General features: G+C 34.6%; 1 protein-coding gene across 1 annotated transcript in view; it reads left to right on the forward strand.

The window, feature by feature from the left end:
* Nucleotides 1-23,801, forward strand: part of si (sucrase-isomaltase (alpha-glucosidase)) — a 178,207-nt gene that overhangs the window by 98,861 nt on the left and 55,545 nt on the right. Inside the window, exons 27-31 of the mRNA XM_056478595.1 lie at nucleotides 2,637-2,655; nucleotides 13,273-13,449; nucleotides 14,434-14,588; nucleotides 16,268-16,436; nucleotides 19,730-19,826. Of these exons, the coding sequence (XP_056334570.1) occupies nucleotides 2,637-2,655; nucleotides 13,273-13,449; nucleotides 14,434-14,588; nucleotides 16,268-16,436; nucleotides 19,730-19,826 (617 nt within the window). The remainder of the gene's footprint in view (nucleotides 1-2,636; nucleotides 2,656-13,272; nucleotides 13,450-14,433; nucleotides 14,589-16,267; nucleotides 16,437-19,729; nucleotides 19,827-23,801) is intronic.

A 23,801-nucleotide genomic window follows, 5' to 3' on the forward strand; every position in this document is an offset into this window, starting at 1 on the left:
GAACACAATAAAAGATATTTTGAAGAAAGCTGAAAGGCTGGAGACTTCCATACTATTCGTTTTAATTCTTCGAAAATCAATGGTTCCATTTTTTCAGCTTTCTTCAAAATACCTTCTATTGTGTTTAACAAAATAAAAAATATGAATTTTTGGGTGAAATGAAGAGCTTTTCCGGTGTGATCAGTTTGCTCAGTAGCTTACCTCGTACACTTTCTGACTTGGGACGTAGACTCTTATAAGTTACTTCTTGCTGATCCCAAACCTTTAAACTTTTAAAAACGTTTTTGTCTTTCCTGTAAAGCAAATTGAACAATCAGTAATTAATATTTACATATTTTTTCTTTATAGGAAACAAAGATTACTGAACGGAAAGTGGCAGTTAATATGTACCTGCCTGATGATAAACTTGGTTTACATCTGAGAGGTGGAGCCATTCTACCTGTACAAAGACCAGACGTCACAACCACATACAGGTAATGCAAAAAATATAATAATAATAATAATCATAATAATAATAATAATAATAAAAAACTGTCATGCACCGACAGTAAACTCTAATATTTGCAGCCAATCCAAGTCTGTATTTTTTGATATTGTATGATGCTTTTATACCATGAAATGAAAAAAGGGTTATAACAATTTTATTAAATAAGGAAATGAAATAAATCAAAATGAAAAATGAAATAAATGAAAATAAAAAATTAAATGAATGAAAATAACAATGAAAATGAAATAGATGAAAATAAAATTGAAAAACTGAAAAATGAAATAAAAAATTTATGAAGATGAACTTGAAAAATGTTAACTAAAAAAGAAAATGAAATAAAAAATTCTAAATTAAATAAAAAATGAAATAATGAAAATGAAATTGAAAAAATGACATTGACAAAATTTTAATAAAATAAATAAATGAAAATAAAAGCAAAAATTAATTAAAAGATAAAATGAAAATAAAAATGGAATAAATAAAATTACATTTCAAAAAAATTATTGAAATTTATTTTAAATAAAATAAAAAATCAATTAATGAGAATAAAAAAACAAAAATGAAATAAATGAAAATGAAATTGAAAAAATATAAAATACAAATATAAAAAAAATGAAATTGAAAAAAATGAAATTAAAATAATAATTATAATAATAAAGAAAAATAATACCATGAAATTAAAAAAAATAATAATAATGAAATAAATGAAAATAAAAATAAAATGAAATAAATTTAAATGAAATTGAAAAAAAATGTAATTAAGTTAAAAAATGGTATAAAATCTCATATACATGAAATACCATGCTGTTCTTGAATTGCGTTGAACCAATGAATATAATGATTGTTTAATGCCATTATGATCCACAATATCATGATTATGTGCTGAGGGAGTTTAAATACTGAGAAGTAAGGAGATTTTGGATTTTTACATTTACTTTTTTGTGTCTGTGCTTTGAATGTTTATCCTTTATTTATTTTCCCTCTCAGAGGTAGTTCTGATTTTTCCTTCATCTCATTCCCGTTGATCTGCATGAGGCCTGAGTTTCCATTTAACATTAGGGAAAATGGTTTGAATATCCTGCTGCGCTCAATAGCTATTTATTCTATATTGCTTTTATTTCCTTTTGAATACATTACGCCTTCATCGCTTCCAAGTTTACTGTATCTTTTTTTTTGGATGCACTTGCATTCAAAGCAGGGGCGATACATGAATGCATCATAAATACAAGGTGAAGTACAAGTTCTTTAAAATTCATCTGGCTTTGCTGTGAGGTGACAAGATATTCGCAAACAAGAGTCCCATCTGAACTTCAAAGCACCCGTTTTCTATCTGCTCTTCAGTTTCTGGTGTTAAAAAAGAAAAAAAGTTGTACATTTATATGATGAAAGTTGTGTGTTCCCTCAGTCGGCGTCACCCCATGGGACTGATCATCGCTCTGGATGACAACAAGTCTGCGTCAGGAGAGCTATTTTGGGATGACGGAGACTCTCGAGGTATTTTTGAGAGAGCTGCTATTAATTAAAAGATTTTTTTTTTCTCTCTTGCACTTTTACTGTCAGAAATATAGCTATAATACAGATGATTTTTTCTGTACGCCTGGCCTAAAGTCAAAATTCAGACTTTTTTCTTACTGTCTTCTTACTACCAGAACAAAAAAATATTATCATTAACAAAAGCATTTATTTTTTTTTTCTGGTGGGATTTCAGCTTTCTGGTGGGCTCCTAATAGTATCTCTAGGGCCCCAAAACGGCCCTTAGAATCGTCCTAACTTTTCCCCTAGCGGCACCCCTGAATCTAACTAATACAGATGTTTTTTTGCCTGCCAGGTAAATAAAAATATAGACTTTCATAACTGTATTAGCTACAAGAAGAAAAATAAAGATTTGGGGCCCTATAATACACCCGGCTCAATAAGGCGCAAGACATGTTTGACGTGATTTGTTGCTATTTTCAGACCAGTGCAACCCCTATTTTCACGTTTTGCACCACATTGTTTAAATAGCAAATCCATTTGTGCCGTTTTGTGGACTCACTGGTGTGCTGGTCTGAAATAGAGGTGTGCTAAGGCACATTGTTGGTGTGTTTCTATTTTGAAGAACTGAAATAAACTGCTCAATAGACCAAGTAAAAGCAGGTCTAAAATCCAGTGCAGAGCACGTTAGTTATGTACCTATGCAGGTTCAAACGCTTACACATTGCTAAATATACACAGGATGTACAGCAATACACAAATATCTTTACAAATGAAAAAAATTACGGATTAAAATGTTACAAAAATTATTATTTTCTACATAATATAAAAATCACTACCTACATGCCTCACCTTAAGGGGTTTTTCATTCATGACAATTTGTATAATATTATTATTATTAGCAGTATTATTTATTATAGGCATATTTATATTTGTTTTAGTAAAAACAAGTTTAGATTTATCCACTTGTTGAGTTTTGGAGACGTCTACATCACCTAACCAAGGCTCATTCTGAGAACATAGTCCCAAGGACGTTTCTGGAGACCGCGAAATAGGTTCCGGGAGGTACATATTTTGCAGGTTTTTGCAGCTGGCCGGCAAGCGCCGAAAGGAACGGCGTCACAGCAGCGTTCGCTTAAAAAAATGAAATGTAGCCGTACGTACCCCCGGCTATGTATTTCGCGGTCTCCAGAAACGTCCACGGGACTACGTTTTCACAATGAGCCTGGGTTGACATCACCATATGAGGCATAAGAATAGGACATGTGTTTGGAAAAAACTTTTGACCACTTTTTGGTCAACTTTTTGACCACACTTCATTATTATTGTTCATTTATTCCTTTGCTGGAAATTAGAAATAGTTTTGAAACAAATTTTTGCACTTAACAAACAAAATTAACTATGTAGGCTAAATATGCTAATGGATAAAAATATGCTAATGGATGTCTTCAGAGGAGTGAGTTTCCACCATTTCTATCCACGAAAGTAAAGGAGTAAAAAGTAAAGTAAAGAAAAAAGAGAAAATAAAGAGGCCGAATAGAGGAGCCTTGTTCTTTATCCATGCGCTGCAAATGGTATTTTTAACTGTTTTCTCGTTTGTGAAGCGTTTGTGAAGTTTTTCCACTTACAAAGTCCACCATGTAAATACCAAATGCGCCATTAAAGGAAATGTGAGATGAGACTCTGATTGGTTTAATGCAGGTTATGCTCAATACACACCCATAACTCATTAAGAGAAAAAGCACAACCCTGTTAGACCATGCGCCGGGGCGCAGAGCGTGTTTTTCGATCTTTAGATTAGCAAAAGTGGATTCGGACACACCCTTAATGCTTTCGCACCATGCGCTTTAGACTTAGATCGTTAAATAGAGCCCTTGATTTTATTAACAAAATTGATTTCATTTTTTGTTTTTTTGTTTTTTGGCTGTCGGAAATCATAGCATATTTGGGCTTAATAATACAGATATTTTTTGGCAAGCCTGGTTTGTTCTGGTTTGTTCAGGCAAGCCTGGTTGTTTAACTTTTATGCTTACTCTATTAGCTACCAAAAAAAAAATCATATTATTTACAAAAGTGATTTCAGTGTAGTTTTGCTCTTGCACTTTCTTGTCAGATATCAAGCTTATATGGGCTCAATAATACAGATGTTTTTTTTGGCAAGCCTAGTTTGACCTAAAGTTAAAATTTAGACTTTTATTCTTACTGTATTTGACACCAGAAAAAAAAGTAAGTTTTATTAATAAAAGGTATTTAGATTTTTTTTTTCTCTTACACTTTGCGGACAGAAATGTATATTTTTGACAGTCCTGCTCTGGATTACAACTAAAAAATGTGACTTTTATTTTAACTGTATTAACTATATAAAAAATTTATAATAGAATTAAAAAAGATTCATATTTTTAATTTGTAAAAGTGCTTAATTCTCAAATATCAATTTTTTTCTATCACTTTTTAGACCAAAATGATCAATAAATGATTTTTTTACTTTACATTATTCATTTTAAATATATTTTTATTGTGGTTTAGTTTATGAACTCTTTGTTTTTAGTTTATTATTATTTAACACATATTTTAGTTAACAAAAGTGATATTTTATTGCTTTAGCCATCTATATCCAATCTTGGTTTGAGTTTGCAAAGTAGAAAAACATGAATGCAAGCAAAACTGTTTTTCATCCTTACTGTTGAGCCATGTAATCAGCTTTTTAAAGCTTAATTTCTTGATTTAAGCAGATGTTTCTAACAGCAATACTCATGCTTACATATGTCTTTTTTTTTTCCTTTAGATACCGTTTCATCTGGAACTCACATTCACTACCAGTTTTCAGTGACTAATGTATGTCACCCTAACATCATATTTTATTTTTGTGATGATGCTTCTAATTGCAATTCTAATATATGCATTTATCAAAATATCTGATTTTCCTCGCAGGGCACCTTGACAATGCATGTCACAAAGAATGGATACTCAGATCCAAACAACCTGAAGTTTGAGGACATCACAATTTTGGGATTCAGCACTGCTCCGTCTTTTGTGCTGGTGTCAGATGGGACCACTAGTGACACTCTGCTTCAGTCACAGATTCAACACGACTCTGTCAAACAGGTAAAAGCATTCATTCAATACTAAAGTCAAATTAATACTATAAGTGTCTGGTTTTGCTTATTGCAATTGAAGTAGGAGATTCAAGACTGTTCAACATGTTTATTCAGAATTTACATTCATAAAATGCTTTTTAAGTGTTATGACAGATAATTTGCATAGTATATAGTTTATAGTAGGAAATCTGAAATAGTTTATGGTTTCATATATTTATTTATTTATTTTTATTTTTTGTAAAATATACAGATTTATTTTTCTACCTTTAAAATGAATATATATTGCAAATTTGAGTTCTCATGAACTTTGTGGTTTGAGCTTTGGTGGATGTAATTAAATTTTTTTCATAACGAACTAAAGATAAATGCATAGAATAATCAGATATTATATTGACAATGCAGTTATGTACCTATGCAGGTTCAAACGCTTACACATTGCTAAATATACACAGGATGTACAGCAATGCACAAATATCTTTACATATGAAAAAAATTACGGTTTAAAATGTTACAAAAATTATTATTTTCTACATAAATATAAAAAACACTGCCTACATGCCTCACCTTAAGGGGTTTTTCATTCATGACAATTTGTATAATATTATTATTATTAGCAGTATTATTTATTATATGCATATTTATATTTGTTTTAATAAAAACAAGTTTACATTTATCCACTTGTCAGGTTTTGGGGACGTCTGCATCACCATATGGGGCATAAGAATAGGACATGTTTGGATATAACTCAGTTTTTTGACCACACTTCATTAGTATTGTTCATTTATTCCTTTGCTGGAAATTAGAATTTAGAAATCGTTTTGAACCAAATCTTTGCACTTAACAAAGAAAATTAAATATGTAGGCTAATGGATGTCTTCAGAGAAGTGAGTTTCCACCGTTTCCTTATCCACAAAAGTAAAGGAGTAAAAAGTTAAAGTAAAGAGAAAGAGAATCGTTAGTGAATCGTTAAGTTTTTCCACTTACAAAGTCCGCCATGTAAATACCAAATGCGCCATTAAAGGAAATGTGAGATAAGACTCTGATTGGTTTAATGCACGTTATGCTTAAAACACACCCATAACTCATTAAGAGAAAAAGCACAACCCTGTTAGACCAATCGCCGGGGCGCAGAGCATGTTTTTCGATCCTTAGAATAGCAAAAGTGGATTCAGACGCACCCTTAATGCTTTCGCACCTTGCGCTTTAGACTTAGATCGTTAAAATAGAGCCCTTGATTTTATTAACAAAAGTGATTTCATTTTTTGTTTTTTTGTTTTTTGGCTGTCGGAAATCATAGCATATTTGGGCTTAATAATACAGATATTTTTTGGCAAGCCTGGTTTGTTCTGGTTTGTTCAGGCAAGCCTGGTTGTTTAACTTTGCTTACTCTATTAGCTACCAAAAAAAAAATCATATTATTTACAAAAGTGATTTCAGGGTAGTTTTGCTCTTGTTCTTGTCAGATATCAAGCTTATAATATACATACGATTTATTTTTCTACCTTTAAAATGAATATAAATTGCAAATTTGAGTTCTCATGAACTTTGTGCTTTGAGCTTTGGTGGATGTAATTTAATTTTTTCATAATGAACTAAGGATAAATGCATAGAATAATCAGATATTATATTGACAATGCATTTGTTTGAATGTATGATTCAATAATATGTTTGTTTTGAATGAAGATCGCTTGAATTTAGCATGATAAGATAAATAATGCTGCAGTATGAAACATTCTTTCATTCATTTTCTTTTTGGCTAAGTCCTTTGATTAATTCGGGGCCGCCACAGCATAATGAACCGCCAACTTATCCAGCGTATGTTTTATGCAGCGGATGCTCTTCCAGCTGCAACCCATCAATGGGAAACATCCATACACTCTCATTCACACACATACACTACGGACAATTTAACCTACCCAATTCACCTATACCACATGTTTTTGGACTTGTGGGGGAAACCGGAGCACCCGGAGGAAACCCATACAAACACGGCGAGAACATGCAAACTCCACACAGAAACGCCAACTGACTCAGCCGAGGCTCGAATTAGCGACCTTCTTGCTGTGAGGCAATTGTGCTACTCACTGTGCCACCATGCAGCCAGAATGAAAACATTCATTCATTCATTTTCTTTTGGCTTAGTCCTTTGATTAATCTGGGGTCGCCACAGCGGAATGAACCGCCAACTTATCCAGCACATGTTTTACGCAGCGGATGCCCTTCCAGCTGCAACCCATCTCTGGGAAACATCCATACACACTCATACACTATGGACAATTTAGCCTTCCCATTCACCTGTACCGCATGTCTTTGGGCAAAGGGGAAACTGGAGTGGAGGAAACCCACGCGAAACGCAGTGAGAACATGCAAACTCCACACAGAAACGCCAACTGACCCAGCCGAGGCTCGAATCAGTGACCTTCTTGCTGTGAGGCGACAGCACTACCTACTGCGCCACTGCGTCGCCCAGTATGAAAACATACATGATGCAATTCAACTAAAGGCCAAAGCAAAAGCTAAAAAGCAAATAAACTAACATAAATTTCAGGGCCTGTTAGTATATATAAAGGTACTCAGAAAATAAATAGGATTAATTATTTATAGTTTGTCTATACACTGGTACTGTAATATCACCTTGAAGTAGACTTGCAATTATTACATTGGAAAAATATGGATTATAATTAGAGCTGTCCTAAGATTTAGTTAATCACATTCAAAAATAAAAGCTTGCAATTTGCATTTACAAAACACAAAAACCAATATGTTGGTGAAGGAAAACTCATGGTTTGGGGTTACATTCAGTATGGGGGTGTGCGAGAGATCTGCAGAGTGGATGGCAACACCAAAAGCCTGAAGTATCAAGACATTTGTGCAGCCCATTACATTACAAACCACAGAGAGGGCAAATTCTTCAGCAGGATAGCGCTCCTTCTCATACTTCAGCCTCCACATCAAAGTTCCTGAAAGCAAAGAAGCTCAAGGTGCTCCAGGATTGGCCAGCCCAGTCACCAGACATGAACATTACTGAGCATGTCTGGTGTAAGATGGAGGAGGCATTGAAGATGAATCCAAAGAATCTTGATGAACTCTGGGAGTCCTGCAAGAACGCTTTCTTTGCCATTCCAGATGACTTTATTAATAAGTGATTTGAGTCGTTGCAGAGATGTATGGATGCAGTCTTCCAAGCTCATGGGAGTCAAACACAATATTCATTATTTATCCACTGTACCAACACTTTATATTCTATACTGGACATTATTTCTGTTAAGTGACAAGACTTTTGTCTAAGCAAAGTCAGACTTTACTGTCCTAATTAAATAATTAAAAATCAAGGCATGATCATGTTTTATTTTGGTTAAATAAGTGTAATCTAGAGGCCTTTGCCTTTCAGATAAGCCACTTTTGAGACCAAATTATCAACTAGAAATCAAGCATACTATATTTAAATATATTACAATGCAAAAATAATGCACCAATAAACAATACATCGGTATTCAAATGTACATTGCAACTGAAGTCAAAAACGAAAGCTAACAGGCAGATAAATAGACAGAAACACGAATAAATTAATATAAAGGCTAAATCTGAAAATAGCTGTCCTTCAGAGTTCTCAGAAAAGTATTAGCTAATTTGACATTCGGAGAGCATCTCTAAACGAAGTGAAAAATGTAAAAAAAATCACAGGCGACGTAACGTAATTAGGATTGCAAGCCAGGGCCAGCAAACCATGTCGGCAAAATAGAGCCTGACTTGTGTTTAATACCGGGCAGGAATCCCTAAAGTACCCGGAGAGATCCTGTCATTCCAGCTGAGCATCCGGAGATGCTCACGGACCAGTGATTGAATTTGTCAGGCCTCTCAAAGCATGCAAGCATTAGGCTATGATGAAGGGCATCGCTTTCTCCCAGACCTCAAGGTCCTGGAATGACAACGCGAGGACGTGCAAACTTTAGTCTTAAACTGCGAGTGACACATTAATGTCAGCCGCTGTAATTTATGGGCACGTCCAGCCAGTAATGCAGAGAGACTCACAGGTATTTGTCACTGCTGGGATTCTGATTTGAAAACACCTGATGGGCCTCATTTATAAAGCATGCATACACACACCTTGATCTCAGGGTGCACGTACGCATGGGAATACTCGTATTTATAGACTTTGTGTGGAAAAAATGCTTCAGTGAGAAAAATATGGAGCTTTTTTCCGGGAGATAGAACAATACGGGAGATGGGTCTGAAATACAGGAGACTCCCGGGAAAAAACGGAGTGTTGGCAGGTATGCCATAATCGTGCAATGTGTGATGTCATCATACATCTATTGCTAAGTATGTTTCACTTAAAAAAACTGAGACATGCCTCCAATGTTGTCTTGTCACTGGTTTTCAACTTTGACTGATGCTCTTTTATATCCTATTTACAAAAATTAGTGGTGTTTACAATGCAAAATATGTACCAGTCAGCAGTTTCAAGATCATTTGCACACATTTGTTTCATTCATTTGTTTTCCTTAAGCTTAGTCCCTTACTTATCCGGGGTCGCCACAGCGGAATGAACTGCCAACTATTCCAGCATATATTCTGTGCAGCGGATGCCATACCAGCTAACCTAGTACTGGGAAACACTCATATAGTCTCACATTCACACACACTAATACACTACAGCCAATTTAGCTTTATTCAATTCACCTATAGCACATGTGTTTGGACTGTGGGGGAATCCGGAGCACCTGGAGGAAACCCACGCTAATACGGGGAGAACATGCAAACTCCACAGAGAAATGTCAACTGGTCCATCCGGGACTTAAACCAGAGACCTTCTTGCTGTGAGGCGACAGTGCTACCCACTGAGCCACTGATTCATCATACCCACTGATGTCATCATACATCTATTGCTAAATATGTTTCACTTAAAAAACTGAGAGAAGCCTCCAATGTTGTCTTGTCACTGGTTTCAACTTTGACTGATGCTCTTCTATATCCTATTTACAATATTAGTGGTGGTTTACAATGCAATAAAAGGTACCAGTCAGCAGTTTCAAGATCATTTGCACACATTTGTTTCATTCATTTATTTCCTTCAGCTTAGTCCCTTACTTATCCGGGGTCGCCACAGCGGAATGAACTGCCAACTATTCTAGCATATATTCTGCGCAGCGGATGCCATACCAGCCAACCTAGCACTGGGAAACACTCATATACTCTCACATTCACACCACTAATACCCTACAGCCAATTTAGCTATATTCAATTCACCTATAGCGCATGTGTTTGGACTGTGGGGGGAATCCGGAGCACCTGGAGGAAACCCATGCTAATATGGGGAGAACATGCAAACTCCAGAGACCTTCTTGCTGTGAGGTGACAGTGCTACCCACTGAGCCACCGTGCCGTGTTCATTTGTTTTCCCCTGGATCAAAATTTTGAGAATTGTTAGCATTTTTGAGAAATAATCAAATTGAGGTCTGTTTATGCGCAACTCTTTATAATTAAGGTCTATTTTGCGTAACATGAGTCATTGGTCTTCTAGGTGCTGAATCTGAGGAATCTGGAGCTGGAACTTGGGAAGTCATACACTATCAACTGGGAGCCCAAAGCGGAAAAGTTCAATTGCTACCCAGAGGGTGACACCACTAAGGCCCAATGTGAAGAACGCGGATGCATATGGGAGGTCAGAGAAAATGATGTTCATGATGATGTTTAAGAATGTCTGAAAAAAGATGGTACAAAGCAGGGATGCCCAAACTTTTTCTTATGAAGGGCCAAAAATTAAACTTGATTGAGGGTGGTGGGACAAAGGTGTTGCGGTAAAGTTGCCAAGGTAATTTACTATTTATTAATATATATTTTAAAAATTGTATAATACATATGAGCAATATCACACAGGTAGCTGTGCGATATGGCTCTATATCGGCGCTGGTGGGAGGAGTGCCTTAGTGTCCCACCAGTGATTATATACAGCCATATTGCACAGCTACAAGTGTGGCCAACACAAAATACATACATTACTGATATGCGAGTCCCATCTCACACTCAATACACTACAATTACTATGGTATCAATACAGCACTACAGCATACAAAGAGAGAAATCAACTTAGAATGACACTTTCAAGTTTTATAATGATTTGATCAGCTGTAGTTTAAAATTACGCTAGTTATTCTCCTTGAAGGGCTTATATACGGTTTCTGTCACCATCTTGTGGATGAACAACATCCACCATCTTTGCTCTGCTCAGTATGACAGGCTGATGGATGCAGACGCGCTGTCTCTCAGAAATTATATTTAAAATAGGCACTATCCTTATAAATAAACTGCATATTTGCAATCTAAACAACTACATTCTTGAATAAAAAAGCCTCAAAAGTACATTATATTGTCCAACAGCTGCAGTATCTGTCAAACTGTAGTAAGTTATTGATATGCTGTCACTTTATGTGGGCGGAGTAATACAGAAGGGTGAGGAGGCTGTACGAGTTGTGAGTATTGCATGGCTATCAGCCAATCAGATTCGAGAACTAGACAGAACTGTTATTTACATATATATATACAGTTGAAGTCAGAATTATAGCCCCCCTTTGAATTTTTTTTTCTTCTTTAAATATTTCCCAAATTATGTTTAACAGAACAAGAAATTATAACTTGCCTAATTACCCTATACTGCCTTGTTGACCTAATTAACCCAGTTAAGCCTTAAATGTCACTTTAAGCTGTATAGAAGTGTCTTGAAAAATATCTAGTCAAATATAATTTACTGTCATCATGGCAAAGATAAAATAAATAAGTTATTAGAAATGAGTTAGTAAAACTATTATGTTTAGAAATGTGTTGAAGAAATCTTCTTTCCGTTAAACAGAAATTGTGGAAAAAAATAAACAGCGGGGCTAATACTTCAGGGGAGCTAATAATTCTGACTTCAACTGTAAATATATTTATATATATATTTTACAATGAACTTCTCACAATAAAAACAAACAATTCCATTTTTAACACAATGGAGTTCAATGTATTGTCAAATAACAATATTTACAATTAAAAAAAAATCTGATTCATTTAGTTGAAAATTTTAATTTTAGCTTGCTTTTTTGTAGCTCAACAATTAAAATAAACAAATGATTATGTTAAATTAGAATTCAAGAGTTCACACAGGACCAGGGATGGCAGTGTTCTTGCTGTGGGGCTAACAGTGCTAACCACTGGGCCTCCGTGCCGCCCGATCTAAAGTGAAGAAGGAGAATGGGGAGGAAGGGGGGTTTCTTCCAAATGAAGATAAAGTGGACTGAAAACTGTGGTTATTTATAGTAGCTTATGGCTCATATGATTGGATGATACTGATTAGCTTAATGGGAGACCGGCTGTGATAAATCATAAGCACGTGATCCTCTCGAAATTAGTTTATTAATAAACCTCACTTAACAATCTTTGTTAAAGGCATTTGCCCCAACCTTCCCTATCATTCTCCATCTTTTCAGATGGTACAGTGGGTCAAATCAAAGGTTACCATGGGTCAACTTTGGCCAGCACGCCCTAGTTTGGTTTGATATTTATCTATTGCACTTATCACCAGCGTTTTTTGAGAGTTTTTTTTTTTCTCGCTTGTTACACAGAAGAAGTCACCCCACACTTTTTTTATGTGTGTATTTATCCCATAATATTTTCCTCCTCGATTACAGCACACAAACACCTGATCAAAAAATTGGAAAAAAATAGTTACAGTAAAATTAAGTGAAATAAATATTGAATACATTTTTAACATTTTTAATCTGCAATTCCTGTCTGCTCGGCTAGTTTTACTGTAACTTCAGCAGCTCCAGGCACATCAACAAAAGCTCCAATCTCAGCCAGTTTTTAACATTGTTTTTAAAAAAGTAGATTTTTTAGTGACACTTTTATGCATGGCCGGTGTTTGCAGGTCGGTGTGGACACTCACATTAGGACCCTTTGTTTAGTTATGAGGAAATAATCGCGTATGATAATCATTGTGGTTTGTATGTGACTTAAACGTTAACGTTAAGCCTTAAATATCCACCTTTATCAATGATGCTTTGCATATATTATAGGAGTAACTTTTGTTAAACTGTGAACAGGTTAGATTCACTCTGCGATAAGCATTTTCAATAACTATTTTTCTACTCCATTTTCCATGAACTTTTGTGTCATTAGCTGTATCAATCTTTGCATGTTTTTTTCCATCTTTCCTAGCCTTCAGCTTTTCCCAAGTGTTATTACCCAGATAACCATGGCTACAAAACCAGCAATGTGGTTGAAACACCAAGTGGCATCACTGTAGATATAGAGCGCAATGCAGCTTTCTCAAGTCAGCGTTCTCAGTCTCGAGACATCAACAAGCTTCGTGTGGAAATCACATACCTCAGTGAGAACAGCCTACGGTGGAAGGTATGTTTTTCTAAATTGAAGAGACTAACATTTAGGTTACTCGCACTGTATTTAAGGTTTACGTTGTTCTTTTGAGAATTATAACCAAAACCATGCTATATTGCTGCATTTTTATATTTATGTTTATTTATTTTTTATTATGTATGAAAGGGGTCATGAACTGGCTTTTTGAATAGTTTTATTCCTTTGTCCGAGGTCAACTTTTGATGTCCATCTGAGTTTTACTTTCAAAAACTTCAAAATCTGTCGACGCCAAGAGCCTAGTGGTTAAGTGCACCGACATAGAGCACCATGGTGCTCGCGGCGACCCGAGTTCGATTCCCGGCTCGAGGTCCCTTGCCGACCCTTCCCCGCCCCCAACTATTTCCTGTCAATTCTCTGCACTATTCTATCCATTAAAGGTTAAAACCCCCTAAAAAAAACATCAAAATCAATAAGTAATAAGGTTTTTTCTACCCTGGTTTTGAGGTCATGTCGGAGAATGTGTCGATATTTTCTGGGTTTCCCCTTTTGACGGCTTGAATGTAAACACCTACTGCTGATTGGATAACAGTTTTGCATAGTAAACTAGTGTTTAACCTTCTATTCATTTGAGGAACTGATCGCACTCAATCCGACCACACACTTTGTGAGTCATGGGGCTACAGAATCAGGCTTTGATAAGTGGAGGTGGTGTATAACCTACCTACAGTATGATGTCATAGATAGGTAAATTCCAGGATCTGTCGTTTTCTGGGCCTGTTGTCAAAAAAAGCTATGGTTTTAGTAACAAAGATGTTTTCAGCTTCGAAACTTGCAGGATATTCTTTTAGTACAATTACCTCTTTTATATCAAAAGCTGAACCTAAAGTTGAGATCTCAGTTCATGACCACTTTAAATTGCATTAAATTATAAAAAATTAAAAATTATATATGAACATACAAATAATAAATCTTAAACATAAAGCCATATAAAAGAGTAAGATTTTGCTGCTATTTATCTAGGTCTTTGACCCAGAAGATGCCCGCTATGAGGTCCCTGTTTCCCTCAACCTGCCATCCGCACCTGAGACTTCAGAAGACAAAAGAAACTATAAGGTGGAAATCAGTGAAGTGCCATTTGGAATCCGAGTGGTCAGAAAGGACTCATCAGAAGTTTTGTGAGTAAAACACCTGATTGATTCTGTTTACGTGGAATCCAGAGAGATTCCTTTGGCAATAAGCTGTAATGTAACTTCCACTGAAAATTTGGTGTCCGTTTTTTTTAATGCTTTTACCGTCTGTCCAATTGTCATTGGACAGAACTGAAAATGACATGTCTAAATGAAATCGCTGTCACAATTTATGGATGGCAACAGTTGATTTTGGATTACATTTAAATGAATATACATGGAAATATATGTATATTACGTACTCGTTCTCCATTTTTAATCAACTTATTCATTAATCAGGTTTTCCGCGAGGTCTTAAAATGGTTTAAATCTCAAAATCCAAATTTTAGGCCTTAAAAAGTCCTAAATTTACTAAAATACTGTGTTGTAGGTCTTAATTTTTTTTAAACAGGTCTTAATTTTCCTTTGTTCATGTATTGCTTCCCAATCTGGCCAAAACCATCTCAATAAAACTTTAATCTTTATATTTTTTATTTAAAAAGGTGATTTTTAACTTTTTATCTTATTGGTTTAATTATTTTCCTTACAATAACATTTGTCTAAAAGTTATCCATGTATTTACTGCTGAGGACACCGACCTGGACAGATTGTTGTGCGTAGATTTAGTTTTATATAGTTTTTAAACTTTTAAAACGTTTGTTTGCTTTATTTATAGAGCACATTTAAAAACAACAGATGTTGACCATAGTGCTTTACAAAAAGACCAGCATACAAAATCTATACTTATATATAAAATCAAGCAAAATATATAAAATTATTTAAAATTAATTAATTGCAATCAAAAAGCAGGAGACAGAAGGTGAATTTTTTAGATGAGACTTAAAAGCACCAAGGGAAGAACATGACCTGATGTGTAAAGGCAGACCATTCCACAGACGGTGGGCTGTAGCAGAAAAAGCATTTGTTCATTTGTTTTTATTATTTAAAAAAGTTTATATTGGGAAAAAAGTAAATAGATACAAGTAAAGCTTGCTTGTTTTTACACAATATTAAAAATATTTAGCTAAGAAATAAAATCTAAAATATTTTAACTGTTTATTATTAATGTATTATTGTATTATTAAATGTCTTAAATTATAATATTTTTGATAGGATCTTTTCCATCTGGGCCATTTGAAAAAATCCTTAGCCTTTAGTGGTTTATGAGTCTAAAATTTCATTCATAATGGTCTTAAAAAGGGCCTAAAAAGTCTTGCATTTAACTTGGTGAAACCTGCAGAAACCCTGATTAATATTATGCATTTTGCATTTATATTTATGCATGTGCTAGATGCTTTTCCATTGTATTCAAAGTCAACTTTTTATCAGTATTCATGGGAACTGAACCTATGACCTGGATGTTGCTAGCTCATGCTGTAATGTTTAAGTTTTTTACATTCAGTCAAAATATTTGATATTTTAATTGAAATGCAAACATATGGATGTGCTATTTAAATTGTTTTAGAAAGAGATTATCATGTCAAGAGTTCCCTAGGTATTTCAGCTACAAATGAATTGGAGAAAGCAAGAGCGTTTTGTAGAGAAAGCTGGTGAGTTTAGTGCAGAAATAGCAGCGCTGATGGTGCACTTTTAGGGTTTTCAGAGAGTTTTAGGGCTATAAAAGCACAGTTTGCCTCCTTAATGAAAGAAGGCAGAAAACACGTTTTGTTCACTCTCATTCTCTCTAGATTTGACTCGGCTCTGCCAGGCTTCATCTTCTCAGAACAGTTCATCCAGATCATCACACGTCTCCCTACCGAATACGTCTATGGTTTTGGTGAAACAGAGCATCCCAGCTATAAACATGACTTCAACTTTCACACATATGGCCTGTTTGCCAAAGACCAGCCTCCAGGGGTGAGTTTTTTTACGTGATCTGTCACACACACTTCACACATCATGTTACAGACGACTCAAGACTATAGACTGACTCTTTTTTAAAGAGACAGTTGAAAAGGTTAGAAATTAATATCCTTATTTACAGGTTTTAAACCTTGAAGAGTTTTTTTTTCAGTTGAACACAATGGAAGTCATTCAGAAGAATGCTGCGAACCGGTAACCATTGACCTTCATAGCTGGAAAAACAAAGACTATGGACGTCAGTGGTTACCAGCTTTCTTCAAAATATATTCTTTTGTGTTCAACAGACCACAAAAAAAGTCAAACAAGTTTTAAACAAGTTTTTTAGGTGAACTATCCCTTTAAGGCCACTTAAAACTGGACACTTTTGTAAATCTTAGTTTGCCTTCACGAATCATGCATTGTGTACTTCAGCCAGAAACTAAGAAGTAAACTTTGTATACACAGATTAATAAAATACAGTAAAAATTGTATAATAGTTAATAGTAAAATAGTTTTCATATTTTAAAATAACTGTTCAAAAGTAGCTCATAATTTAATTTAATAATTGATTCCAGTAATTTTAATGATGAACTTTCAGCTTCATTACTCCAGTCTTCAGAGTCACATGATCCTTCAGAAATCTCTCTAATATTAATTATTATAATTATTATTATTACTATTATTACTAATGTTATTGTTAATGGTAATGGTAATTATTAAAGGGAATAGTAATAAAAGCAATAATGACTGGAGTTATAATTTCATTTGAAACTACATACAATAAGTAGTAAATAAATTTTTAATTAATAAGTATTTACCAATTTAGCTTTTTTTACATTTAATAAATGCTGCCTTGATGAAGACCCCAAACTTTTGACCGGTAGTGTATATATGTGCAGTTGAAGTCAGAATTATTAGCCCACTTTTGAATTTTCATAGTATATAAATAATATGTAGTATCATAAAGTATATGATAATATTTTTTTCTTCTGGAGAAAGTCTTTTTTGTTTTATTTCGGCTAGAATAAAAGCAGTTTTTAATTTTTTTAACACCATTTTAATGTCAAAATTATTAGCCCCGTCAAGCTTTTTTGATAGTCTACAGAACAAACCATCATTATACAATAACTTGCATAATTACCCTAACCTACATACCCTAACCTAATTAACCTAGTTAAGCCTTTAAATATCACTTTAAGCTGTATAGAAGTGTCTTGAAAAATATCTAGTCAAATATTATTTACTGTCATCATGACAAAGATAAAATAAATCAGTTATTAGAAATGAGTTATTAAAACTATTATGTTTAGAAATGTGTTGAAAACATCTGCTCTCCGCTAAACAGAAAATGGGGAAAAAATAAACAGAGGGACTAATAATTCTGAATTCAACTGTGTATATGTATATGTATATGTATATGTATATGTATATTAGTATTCAACATTTGAAGTGGTTCAAAACCTTCATCAAAGTTGTCCTAAAACTATTAAACAACACCCATTCTTGCCTTAAAACAAGTTTGAAAAACATTTTTGATCCACTTCAAATGTTGACTACTGAATATATAGTTGAAGTCAGAATTATTAGCCCCCCTGTTTATTTTTTTCCCCAATTTCTGTTTAACGGAGAGCAGATTTTTTCAGCACATTTCTAAACATAATAGTTTTAATAACTCATTTCTTATAACTGATTTATTTTATCTTTGTCATGATGACAGTAAATAATATTTGACTACATATTTTTCAAACCACTTCTATACAGCTTAATGGGACATTTAAAGGCTTAACTGGGTTAATTAGCTTAACTAGGCAGGTTAGGGTAATTAGGCAAGTTATTGTATAAAGATGGTACACTCACCCCCCGAATCCTCACTCTCATCCCGAAAGAGACCTCAAGTGTAATCCACCAGTCCTACTGTACCCTAACCGGTCTGAGCTGGGATTGAACCGGCGATTCTTTGTATTGGCGTTGTATTGCTCTAACAAGAAGGCTAAAGACCATGACCTCTAATGTCTGTCGCTAGAGCACCTTTAGAGCTGGCCTCTGTTACATATACGAAAAAATGACAGGAAGAATTGTCTTAATTTTATATAATTATATATGCGTCCCCCTCACTTTTAGAGACAGACCATTTAGAAACAGGTGATTAATAATTATATGAACGTATGTCTCATACAGCCGTCCCCCCCACTTTTAAAATGTCCGCTACGTCTCTGGCTGGAAGGGCTTCCGCTGCGTAAAACAGGTGCTGGATAAGTTGGCGGTTCATTTCGCAGCGGCGTGCCTGGATTAATAAAGGGACTAAGCTGAAAAGAAAATGAATGAATGAATAAATAAAATAAACAAATATATACATTTGTAAAAACTTAAGTTATTATTAAGTTATTGTATAAGTTATAAATAAATTAAATTAAGAAAATTAATTGTTTATTGTGTATATAATAACATTTAAACAAATAAAATGTATAATATATATGCTTGTATTTAGCAGACACATATTAATCAGCAGTGACAGTAATTACATAATAAAAGTCTTCAGTTTAAACAAATGCTGTTATGGTCAACCTTCTGTTCATCAAAAAATCAAGAGAAATGTAGCATGTTTTACACAAAAATGAAAAGCTGTTTTATTTATAAATGAAAAACAAATCTAAAATATATTCAAATAAAAAATATATAGAATTTGAAATCATATTATTATTTTACTGTAGTCTCTATAGTAAAATATAGTAGATAAAATATAGTATAGTCTCTATAGTAAGTCTCTACTTGATTTATTTTTGATCTAATAAATGCTGTCTTGGTGAGCAAAAAAGTAAACTTTCTAAATAAATTAATAGCAAAACAACACACACACACACACACACACATATACACACGCACACAAAGATATAAATGTAGGCTTTGGCAACTTTGGCAGAAGAGATTCTGGAGAAAGTGCAGAGGACTTTTCTTATACGAGTCGATTTTAAAAAGTGACATACAGAAATATTCACTTCGTTCATTCACTTCTCAGCTCAGACCTGCTAACATTATAGGCTGTCATTCGTTCATAATGGACAAGCTAATGATTTTATTCCTGACTCACATCATGGCACAAAATCCAAAGAAAGAGAGAAGCAAAAGAGTGAGAGTTACATGAAGGAAGAGAGATGTAATTAGCCTAATTAAAACAGAGAGATGGGATTTGCAGGGTTCATTCCTTTAAGCCACATAAAAATCTCTCATTAACACTTAATTGTCTGTTTAACACTGAACTGAAATCACATCGCAAACCCAAACTCTAATCTCTGTCTCTCCATCTGTAGTTCAAGCTGAACAGTTACGGAATCCATCCTTTCTACATGGGTATGGAGAAAAGTAAGAAGGCTCATGGCATCCTCCTGCTCAACAGCAATGCCATGGGTGAGTATAAACACACACATAACAAGTCTCTGGCTTTTATATGGAGTTCTATGGAGTGAAACAGCAGATTATACTTTCTATATTTACCATGTTCTGAGTTACATTTTATTTTGATGGTCCAATTGAGTATAAATAAGATGTCTGCTTAATATCTGTTGAAACAAACTAACCCTAACTGACTATAAGAAACTTTGCAAGTACATGTCAACTTACACTAACCCTAACCCCAACCTAACAGTCTACTTATATGATCTAATGAGAATGAGTTGGCATGTAGATGCAATGTAACTTAATTCAACAAACGCACCATCAAAATAAAGTGTCTCATTTTTTTTCAAACATATCAAGAGAGGTATCCAAAGGTCTTTCTTACACTCTTAGGCCCCGTTTACACTAGTCGGTTTTAGTTTTAAAACGGCGTTTTAGAATGAAAACGATCCACGTCTACAATAGCATTTCATCCAGCGTTTAAGAACAACTCTCCGTCTACACCACACTACTGAAAACGCACATCACATGACCACACACGGCATGCACTGCAGCATATCTACCCAGAAGAGAGCTGTGCTCGTCGGACTGGTCATCAATGATCTACCACTGGATCTAATCTCACTATATTTGTTAAACGTGATATTTAATTCATTTTGTTGTGTATATCTAACGACGTATTCCCCGACTTTGGTCTTTTGAATCTATTACTTGTTCTCAGGTAACGTGTTTTGGCTGAGCACAAAGATAAGTTAATAATTAATGTAACCACGTACATTCTGTATATTGACTGATTGCTTGCCTTTATTTCCTATATCGTATAAACTTATTGTATGTTATACTTTTATAATGCCATTATTGATTATTATAACTGATATTCAGCTAAAGAGACGGGGTATGTTTCGTATTTTCAATGAAAATGAAAGGCAGTGATGTTATCGGCTCCGTTTTGTTATACAGTGAAGATGACGGTCATATGAATATGTAGCTACACGACGCCTCAACATTTTTGGTGTCTGTTAAGGTAATATCAAAATAAAAATAGGCAGTTCCTCATATCATGTCTTCATTTTATTGCTAAGAAAGTGAAACAACGTAGCCAGGGTGATGTGAATGAGGTTATGAAGTACGCTGTTCCCTTTGAAGATTTACCCGACTTGTCCTCGGGAGTTTGTTTTCCATATCAAACTTGGGAAGTCTGAACTCACAAGGAGGGGATGCAAGACGGAACTGTGTGTAGGCTACTTAATATTGAGGAAAAGCCCCAATCAGACATTGAATATCTGCAGTCCCGCCTCCATTTTCAGATGTCTCCATTTTCCCCTTCCACACTGAGACAGAGCAGCAGCGTTTCAGAATAAAAAACGGCCTCTTTAGCGTTTCCAAAACACTCGGGCGTAGTGTGGATGGATGGCATACCCATAGCAAAACTTATGCGTTTTAAAACTAAAACATATTAGTGTATACGGGGCCTTAAACACACACACACACACTATTCATTCATGTCTCACTTGGTCATTAGACTGCAGTTTAAGGGGCTGTTCACACAGAATGTGTTTTTCCTCTCTAATGTGCTAATTCTCTATTGTTTAACAAATAAAAAAACAATCAGAGGAACTTGAAGGTGGGGTTTTGTTGCAAGTTTCTGTTTACAAGCAAGCAGTGGTTGTGTCTGGATACACTCAATCTTTATGCTATGTTTTTTTTTTTTAACAATTACTGAGCGCTTATGTTTTTACACTAAAATATTAGGACAAAAGTCATGACAACACATGCTTTTATGTTACTTCAATGTAATTTAATAAGTTAACCAGATTTCAACTATATTTTTTATACAAAGTTTAATGTAATATAGTTGCAAAAGTAACAATAGTTAGTTTGACTGATTTAGCTTGAGATGACTAGAAAAGCTCATTTGATTCAACAAAAAAAATTAACGCAGGAGGATTTTTTTACAGCACAGACACAAAGACGCGTGCAGTGTGAATGAGCTCCGAGGCATTTTTCACAGTACTTTTTACTAGTGTTGTCACGATGCTAGAATTTCGGTACCAATTAAGTGCTGTTGAGCGTGTACTTAAACACTGCTGATTGGCCATTGTGTTCACGTGCTCAACAGAAATGAATGTGATTTACCGTTTTACCGCTGTTTACAGAGTGCAAACACAGAGACAGGGACACTGGAGCGTTTCAAGGTCGCGCCATTCAGCTAATCAGTCTATGAGCTGGCATACGAGCGATGCATCAACTGATCTTCGGGGCTTTGAAGCACTCTAGTGTCCCTGTTTCTGTGTTTGCACTCGGTGAACAGCGATGAACCGGTGACCTTCACGGCCAATCAAAGTCATTTCTGTTTCTGCCTTTTTAGTTGAAACAAATGAACTTTTCTAGTCTTTTGACTAAAAATATTACGTTAAACTTTGTATAATTAAAAATCAGTTTATTAAATTAAGTTAACCCTTTGACTGCCTGCTCTACCAAATGGTTGTCCATATTTTGACTATTTTAGATGATGACTATTAAAGTCATTTAAAGACTGACAGTTTTAAACAATGGTTCACACACACAGCATTGTTGGTTTACAAAATAATCAAACAAACATAATCCTGTTGCACTACTACACTTGAATTTGGTTTTATTGTAAAAAAAAATAAATAAATAAATAAGAAGAAAACATGTTAAATGAGAATCTAATATATCTTATGGCATACTTCAAAAAATAATGATGATTTAGTATTCAAAAATGTTTTATTTTGAATATTTTTTAAATAAATTGGTCTTACACTTCATTTTTTTTTTTGATATTTCATAGTATATGTATTAATTCTGGTACTTTAACCATAAACCGACATATCAACCATTTGGTATAGGCTGATATTTTAGAAATTATGGGATGTGTTGAAGTAAAATGCATTGAGTGTGTTAATTAGCGACATTAGGAGTTAAGAAATCCGATCTAAATGTTTAAGAAATCCGATTCAGAGGATTGGTTGTCATGACTTTTTGTCATCATTTTTTATCATGTAAAAACATGAGATGCACCTTACAGTCTGAAGCATGTCAAACGCAAAAAAACACCCAATTTGCACCATAGGATGTCTAATCGCATCTTTGCATTGACTTCACATGTAAACCACTCGTGCTTTATCCTCATCTGCTTACTGTACAGTCTGCAAAACATCCTCCGCTCCCTATTCCATGTAAGGATTGTGAGGGCGCAGGTGAGACGTCATTTTTTGAGAGACACTCAAATGCATCCCGTGCACAAGTCATGTAAGACAATTAATTGCAAACTGAAATAAATAGAAATTGATTATATGGTTTGGAATTGAATGTTTTATGAGATTATTTACATTTTTGGGGGGATTATTTTGCATTTAAATTAAGAATTTAGCAGGATGGCCAAAATTTGCAACTTTCTGTTGATTTTGCGTTGGATTCAGCGAATGGGGAAGCGTGAAAAACTGGGGGGTCTGCTAAGTATTCAGACCCTTTAGTATTTAGTAGAAGCACTGTATATAAAGCAAAGATCACATCTTTGTTAGGTTTTTCACCGTAGACAACTTTGTATCCCTGATTAACTACTGCAATTAAGTTGTACAAAATAACTGTATGCACCCTTCCCATCATTGTTTATGGAAAGGCCATTACAGTATGCTTTATTGTTTAATTATGAGTCTAAAACTTGCCCACTTGCTGCATCTTTAGTATCGGAACAAACAACTCAGTCACTCACCGGCTCCAAAACCGGCGCGAGTTTTGTCAGCAGGTCTTAAAGTCGCGATTAGAGTGGCCGCTATTTATCAGAGGTGAGAGGCTGTCATTGAGCTGTTCTGTGAGGAACTGTTATGCTTATTGCAGGAGTTTTTATTTCTCGAGCTGCTTAAACATAATGGTGTTGCTGCAGTAGGGCTTTTACCAGAGTTGTGCTTTCAGAAAGTGCTCTGCATTCAACCGCCGTCTCACACACACACACACGTTTTAATT

This window comes from Danio aesculapii, chromosome 18 (genome assembly GCF_903798145.1).
Source record: "Danio aesculapii chromosome 18, fDanAes4.1, whole genome shotgun sequence".
Classification (NCBI taxonomy): Eukaryota; Metazoa; Chordata; class Actinopteri; order Cypriniformes; family Danionidae; genus Danio; species Danio aesculapii.